General features: G+C 42.5%; 2 protein-coding genes across 2 annotated transcripts in view; one reads left to right on the top strand and one right to left on the bottom strand.

Moving 5' to 3' along the window:
- The window catches only part of LOC311352154 (F-actin-uncapping protein LRRC16A-like), a 61,517-nt gene extending 61,281 nt beyond the window's left edge, over positions 1–236 (bottom strand). The window contains exon 1 of the mRNA XM_084472370.1: positions 108–236. The gene's annotated coding sequence lies outside the window, so the exon portion shown is untranslated. The remainder of the gene's footprint in view (positions 1–107) is intronic.
- A 36-nt stretch (positions 237–272) lies between these two features.
- On the top strand, positions 273–7,411 carry tmem147 (transmembrane protein 147). The gene is made up of 8 exons (XM_084471788.1): positions 273–403; positions 754–857; positions 1,241–1,310; positions 1,487–1,552; positions 1,658–1,794; positions 2,734–2,818; positions 3,030–3,151; positions 6,458–7,411. The coding sequence occupies exons 2-8, from the start codon at positions 781–783 to the stop codon at positions 6,576–6,578; spliced, it is 678 nt and encodes a 225-aa protein (XP_084327914.1). The 5' UTR covers positions 273–403; positions 754–780; the 3' UTR covers positions 6,579–7,411.
- The last annotated feature ends 380 nt before the right edge of the window (positions 7,412–7,791 follow it).

The following is a 7,791-nucleotide window of genomic DNA, read 5'->3' on the forward strand; positions in this document are numbered from 1 at the left end:
ACCCAATAAAATACACATTGTTGATAATATTGCTATCACTGTACTTGCAGAAACATAGTTAATTTAATACGATGTTGACCAGGAGCAAAAATACGCTTCCAACTCACCTTTTTATACAATGAAAGAGAAATGCAAATGGTCTCTGTCATCTGTAATACACACCACGTGATGTGTTAGTTTCATGTTCACATCCACGACGTTTCAGTTTCATTACGTTCCTTTTGGAATGTAAAACTGAAATCACGCTATTTGGGGTATTATGCGAGATTGTTGTGGATTTTAGACATTCTGCTCAGGCGGAACGACTGCGCAGCACTGCGAGTTCACGTCTGTGACCTGCGACCTTGTCGGAACTATTTCGTAGTAGAACGGAATCAGTTTCCGGTCTATTCGGCGAGCACAGGTAAAGCGTTTTACATGTCGTTGTAAAGAAGTGTATAATTCGATAATCCAAAGTGAATTGTACACATTCGAAGATATGTGACAATTAAAGCAGTGTTTCTTTTGGACACCGTCAGTGAACGATTGTGTGTGTATTCATAGTAGTATTCGTAGGACTTGCTGGACGAGACTAACGTTAATCCTCTCAATTCATGCTTAAATCAGCTTTAAGGCAAGCACCGTTCCTTGTAAATACCAAATGAATGAGGAGAAACATGAACAGTGTAATGTTTTTCGTGACAAAGACGACGGTCCCCTGCTGTGGTTGTGTCGCTGGTGTGTCCTGACGTTACACGGTTATGTGTTTGACAGGGTGCTGTAATCACGTCCCCAGACGCCATGACTCTCTTTCATTTCGGGAACTGTTTCGCCTTGGCCTATTTCCCCTACTTCATCACATACAAGTGCAGTGGACTGTAAGTGTTTGTTAACTGGTTTGAAACAAACCCCATCAATTCCATATGATCGGTATACATGGGATTACGTTAGGCTATTGAATGTAACCTTTCTTTCATCATGATTATCATGACGGAAAGTTAATACGCATAACATTTTATTAATACCGAAATATTTCATAGGATGGTCGTGTAACCCATAATGTGTTTTGGTGATACGTAAATATAATAATACTCAGTGTTCTGTCATGAATGGGGCTCCTGGTATACAACGTGTTAGAAACCCAACTGGTGCAATTGCAAAGATTAAAGGGTCTTGAATACAAAGTTGTCAACTGTTAATTATTTTGTATGTGTGTGTCTTAAAAAAAAAAAAAAATTTATATATATATATATGTCTACAGTTCAGAATACAATGCCTTCTGGAGATGTGTCCAGGCCGGGGCCACCTACCTTTTTGTCCAGCTATGTAAAGTAAGTAAGCTCTCGCCACTTCTCTCCTCTTTTTTAAATTGAGAGTAGCAACCATTAAAGATATGGTTTGATTAGTTCCTGCCATTGTAACTTTTCATCCTTCATAAAGTTAATCGTATCATTCAAATAATACAGACCCAGAAGCATGCCATCAATGGTATTTTCTGTCTTTTTAGATGCTGTTCCTGGCCACTTTCTTCCCGACCTGGGAGGGGGGAGCTGGAGTGTATGACTTCGTAGGGGTGAGTTACTCAGACTGCAGCTTCCACAGGACAATGTGTCGGTTCCTCTTGGTTTATATTCAAGCAAATGGCAACAATGAAAACTTTCATCTATCTGTTATCCAGGAGTTTATGAAGGCAACCGTTGACCTGGCAGATCTGCTGGGCCTTCATCTGGTGATGTCCCGCAATGCCGGCAAAGGAGAGTACAAGATCATGGTGGCCGCAATGGGTTGGGCAACGGCTGAACTCGTCATGTCCCGGTAGGTCAAGCCCCCCTCATTCACTCCTGCTGTGACTTGGACCCCTTTTATCTTTCACTGAGCACAAGTCAGAGGGAGGCAATGCTGTGCTCTCGTTTGGGCTCACTACCACTTTTGGTTATGAATGAATGCTTGGTTGGATGAAGGGTTAATACAGTTACAGTTAAAATCGACTGACTCATGTTTTCGCAGCCATTCACGGATTTGACATGATTTTAACAGATAAGTTAATGTTAGCGTGGGAAGTTAAGTCCATGTCTTCAATGGTGGGTTGCTCACCTGAGCTCTACCCAGTCTGAAAACATGATTTTAAAGGCACTACGTCGGGCCTTGTCTACATGAATATGGGTATTATAGTTTTCAAAACAATCCCTGTCGACACCAACTGTATAGAACATAGATCCTTCCACAAGAGAACGCAGAAACCTTTTCAAGCATTCACATAAGCATTTCATGCCAGTAGGTGGCAATATAACTTAAAGAATATTGGTAGACTGTGCATTGATGGGCTTCTTGAGCTGAACAACAAAACCACATGGCAAAATCCTTGATTGAGAACTATTACGCAAGGTGTATTAAAACGTGTTTGCACGGCGGTTAAATTATGAAGTAGGGCTAGGTTGACATGTAAACATGTAGTAAAAACTAACTGTACCAGCCACGCATCCACACATAAACACACCAGTCGTTGCTCATGTCTGAAGGATTGCGGCACATGCTCAGTGTGCAAAACATCAACTGCCATGTGTAAACCGAGGTCCTAATGTCATCGTTTTGTTAAATCCTCACCCTGGAGGGAGTTTTTGTGTCGGGATGGGATATCAAAACACGGAGGAAATACTGTTTTAGAACTACCCATATGCATATGGACAAGGCCTAATTGACCACACACCCTGGCACAACAGCGTTTAAAATGATCTCCTATGCCTCTTTGTCTAGGTGTCTCCCTCTGTGGGTAGGTGCCCGGGGGATAGAGTTTGACTGGAAATACATCCAGATGAGTTTCGACTCCAACATCAGTTTGGTGAGTTGGGCTCTGCATGCCTCTTTTCCCCTTCGCCCATTACTTAATCAGTATTGCATCTACTTTACCCCTGCTCTTTATCTATTTCTCCTTCAACATCCACACATTATCCCTGTTATTAACACATATTAGAATGGGTAAATTCCTTTTGAGTTGAATAGCGTGACACCATGGTTGAAATATTCTTCATCTATTTGATGTCTACCCGTAGGTCCATTACATCGCCATGGCATCGGTGGTATGGATGTTTACACGCTACGACCTTCCCAAAAGCTTCCGGCTGCCCGTGACGGTGCTGTTGGGTCTCTGTGTCTACAAGGCCTTCTTAATGGAGTGAGTATACTCTTCATGAGGATTTATGGGAGGAATTATGTCCAGTGTATGTAGGGAAAGAAAAAAACGAACCGAGAGGGATATGTCATTGAGCCATTATTCAAACCATGACGAGTACGGTAGACCTAACTTGCTGTGTTATAATAAGGTTCCTAGAACACCTGGGTTTAAAATGATTTTTCCAGTCATGAAAAACAGCATAGATTCCTCCACCATATCCTATCAGGATGCAAGTTCAGTCTCTCTCAGGGGCGGTATACGTGGCGTCATAACCAGGTATTGAAATGTTTGGAAGCGGTTGTTGATGATAAACGGAGAGTTAATTCATCTCAAATCAAATCAAATCAAATCAAACAAACCTTTATTGATAACAATAACCCCGGTCATTGTACACGTACATGCACAACGAAAATGGGCCATCGACCAGTCCAACACATATACACAACACACATGGGGTAGACAGGACCGGAAGACAGGGTAAGAGAAAAGTACAGCAAGACATGAGGAGAGGGAGGAGAGAAAAAAAGGCAACCCCCAGGCTATACTCTTAGGGGGAGTACAGTGTGGGAACAGGAAAAAAACACCTCAGCACATAAGCACATAGTCACAACATGAGAACACAAGACCTGCAACAGGGGGGGGGGGGGGGGGGGGGTGTTAACCAGTACAGGCAAGCAGCCACCCAGTCATATGCAGCCGTTAGGCACTGGACACAGGCCCGTCTTGTCGTACTGGAGGGGAAGCCAAAAGCGGCGAAGGCGTGGGATGGGGGTAGAGGGGGGTGATTGCGTATCTGTATCCGTGTAAGAGTTCGTGTGTGTAGGCCTGAAGAGTCGCTCGCCCGACGTCACAACCATGGTGTCTCAGCCACAGGATGTCATCGCGATAACACAGCAAGTTGCCATGGAGACAGCCTTGATCATGTCCCAGACAGATCTGCCGCTAGTAAAGAGGGTAGGCAAATTAACTTTGTACGTCAGGGGAGAAAAGGCTAGAGCATTTAGAGGCAGGCACAGAGCCAGGCAGCTAAGTAGCAGAGGAGCCTGGGAAATGAAGGCCGATCTTAATCAGCAGATGGCTATACCTCCACATATTGTTAGCACTAGACTAAAGCCTAATTTTTACTCCTGCATAAAGTACTGTACGTCGGTTACGGAGAGCCCTCTACGTCGCCGGAGAGCCTCTCCAGCCTCTCCATGAAATATTTTGTATAAAATAATAAGTGTCCGTCAAGCGAGAACTATGAGGGCTCGAGCGGTCTCCGTGGTTACGCAGTTGGATAGTGCATTACGCAGTTGTAGAAGTGTAACCAGCGCTTAAGACCGGATATGCTATTGTGGTCGGACTTGGAGAAGATTGTTCATTTTATTGAACTTACAGTTCCTTGGGAAGACAGAGTTGAAGAAGCCAATGAGCTTAAGAAAGCAAAATATGCTGAAATGGCTGGAGAGGCAGCACAGCGAGGCTGGAGTACACGACTAAGGCCTATTGAAATCGGTGTGCAGGGGTTTGTGGCTAGATCTGCTACTAGCTTGCTGTCTGAACTGGACATTTGTGGACGAAGTCTGAGGCAGGCGGTTAGTAACATGTCCTTGGCAGCAGAAGGAGCAAGTGAATGGCTGTGGGTAAGGAGAAAACATAAGGGTAAGCCAGCTGACTAATGTGCTAATGTGTTTGTTTGGGCAGGGTTAGGGGTAGGTCTAATGCAGTAAAGAGAGTATTTGGATGCATTAAATGTGGTAATGTGGTGGGAGCATAGGGGGTGACTCCAGGACCCTGGTTTCATTGTTAAGCCCTCAGGAGGTGACGGGGGCCTAACTTAACGAAACATTGGTGAAAGAGGGTGCCCACTTGATAACCCCAATGACATGCTGCATACTGCATACTGCCATTAGATGGGCCATTTGTCTTGTGTTTTTCACCATTGGTTGGTAGCTTAGTGGCCAGCGTGCTTGTAAGGTTAGTTTGGGCAGGGGCTTCTGAATATGTGTTTTCCTTAGATTTTGGCACAAGGGATTATAACATCTGATCCTGTGTATTAATGAAATACACTACAAAACATGTTTCATGTTTGTGTGGTTTGTAAATGATACTCATGAGTTGTAAGTGAAGATGCTAATGAAATATTTGTCACTGAATGAAAAACTTCTTAACATTACTGAACACATGTTTGTAAGCTTTTATCGTAATCTTTATTTTGCCGATAGTAGCAAAGTTCATTCTAATTTCAACCGATAGCGTTTGCTAATCGGCCTTAAATGTCCCATGGCATGAAATTTTCACTTTTTTCTAACATTAATATGAGTTCCCCTAGCCTGCCTATGGTCCCCCAGTAGCTAAAAATTGCGTTAGGTGTAAAATGAGCAGTAGGTATCTTGCTCCACCTTTTGAAAAAAATGAAGGCTCAAACGCTCCTATTTGGGATCTGGCCCCATATGTCGTCATATGGGGCCAGGTTACCTCCCCTTTCTCTGCTTGGCCCACCCAGAGAATTTGGCCTGACAATGAGGGGGGGGGGGGGGGGTGTGTGTAATGCAAGTGTTATTTGGATAACCGTTCTGCTGTTGATGTTATGGCGCATAACACGCAACACAATAACGCAAGCTTGCATAAAGCACCCATTTGGTGAAAAGACTAGACTGTTTCGGGTTCTCTGAGGTCTCTGGTATTTCGTAGTGGGGGTTATCTCGGCCATGGTTGAGAAGGAATTGGGAACCGCGACATGGAGGAGAAAGGGATTGTTGCCCAGGATTGTCCAATGGAGTCCTGCTGCCTGCTTCATAACTTGGTGCATGAGAGTGGAATTGGCATATGTTTAAAAAGAAAATGGCTTATTTAAGTCAATTGTAACCCAAATTAAAATAAATTTGGTTTTGAATAGGATAATGAATGAAAAACTAAACTAACTATAATCCTTCATATTTGAGCTCTTTGCATACTTTTTTCATCAAAAGAGCCTGGAATGGAAAATCCAACTTTAACATCATGAAGAAGATGCAGCAATTAAAGGGCATCAAAGGACATAAATTTGTGTTGCCACAGCGAAAGCTAAGGTCCCATTTCAGACCCCACTCCTGTTGTTGGTAATGGGTCCAATGGAAAATAATTTGACCCATTCCCAATTTTCCTCATCTTATATCACATTTTTGGGAAATGATCAAATGTAACGAGTTGGAATCCTGTCAATATTTGAATTTCAAGCTTTCTGGAACAGGTCCCGACTCTCTGCTACATTTAAACAAGATCAACATGAATGCTGCGTGACTCTTTTTAGAGTTGCTGACCCCCACTTTGCTCTCTTTCCAGGTTGTTCGTCCACATGTTCCTGCTGGGCAGCTGGACGGCACTGCTGGTGAAGGCCCTTTTGACCGGGGTGGTCTCCCTCTGCTCACTCTTCCTCTTCGTCACTCTAGTCCACAGCAACTAGTCACCAGACGAGTTGCTAGATTCCTTTTGGTGCATAGACAGGCTTATTTGACATTAACAACCTTCATGTCATACAATTTTTCTGTAACTGGACATTTTTGAAAAAAAAAAAAAACTTGGTACATAAATGCCACAACCCAAACTCCTGCCCGGTCCTGTCCTGTCCTGTCTGGTCCTGTGTGAGCACTACACATGTTGTGTACATTTTCCAATTTTGCATTGGGCCTGGGTCAAGGACATTCCTTATGAAGAGCTGTGTAAAAGGCAAATGGGTCTGAGGCAGGAACCTGCCTGTGCAAGTGTGCCAGTCAAACAACAGTTACCTATACTTTTTTTTTTTCTAACCAAATTTGTAATGATTTGATTGGTTGTATGTGTATGTTTTTCTATGGATAGTAGTTTCAAGATTGGTTTAAAACTGAGGCAGGTTGAGCATTAATGAAGTGTCATGACTAACTTATTTTGTATTTTGTTTTTTAATGAGCCAGGCAGCCAGCATGTGTGGAATTATTTTTAGATTAAGTGGAATTTTCACAGAAGAATAACTGTGATTACCTTTGTGTTCCACCAGAGTCCCTTGTGTACTAAACAAATCAATTTTAGCCAATTATCTTCTATTATAAATCATAAATCATAAATGCCCAGTCATCAAAACATTTCCCTGGATGGTAGAAATTGAATTACACAGTATCCCATGTGTTTTTGTTTGAGCTGTAAACAGGGATTTGTGAAACATTAACACCACAAGAGATTCAGATGTACTCTTGTCATTGTTGGTCAATAAGGGAGGATGCTGGATATTGTTATAAAAAATAAATTACAATAAATATAACTATTTAGTCCACACAAATATTCCTTCATGTCAACATTATTACGTGAGTATTACTGTGATTCAAAGAATTATGGATGCGGTTTGCATATGGAATAATGTTTGATAAAGTTCAGATAATAAGTAATCCAAAGGTAACACACGTAAGTAATTGATATTCATCCTGTGTGATCCAAGAGTTTTCTATGATTGGACTTAAACTCTGTCACTGGTTAACAATCTCTCGAGTGAGAGACCAGACCCAAGCGAGCTCTGTCCAAAATCTAATTTAGAGATCTCATTCAACCGTGCTAGGTATCATTCTTCTGTAACGGTCAGGGATCTCCCTGGGACTCTTGTAGGATTACTATTTCCTGCACAATCCAGTATTGAGTTACATCCTTTA

The sequence above is a fragment of the Micromesistius poutassou genome, assembly GCF_964030765.1.
Source record: "Micromesistius poutassou genome assembly, chromosome: 8".
Lineage (NCBI taxonomy): Eukaryota > Metazoa > Chordata > Actinopteri > Gadiformes > Gadidae > Micromesistius > Micromesistius poutassou.

Bases quoted from the DNA above. Each gene is read 5' to 3' on its own strand.
- tmem147 (XM_084471788.1), top strand. From the start codon at position 781: ATGACTCTCTTTCATTTCGGGAACTGTTTCGCCTTGGCCTATTTCCCC. The intron at 858-1,240 runs GTAAGTGTTTGT...ATATGTCTACAG, and splicing joins ACATACAAGTGCAGTGGACT to TTCAGAATACAATGCCTTCT. The intron at 3,152-6,457 runs GTGAGTATACTC...CTCTCTTTCCAG, and splicing joins TACAAGGCCTTCTTAATGGA to GTTGTTCGTCCACATGTTCC.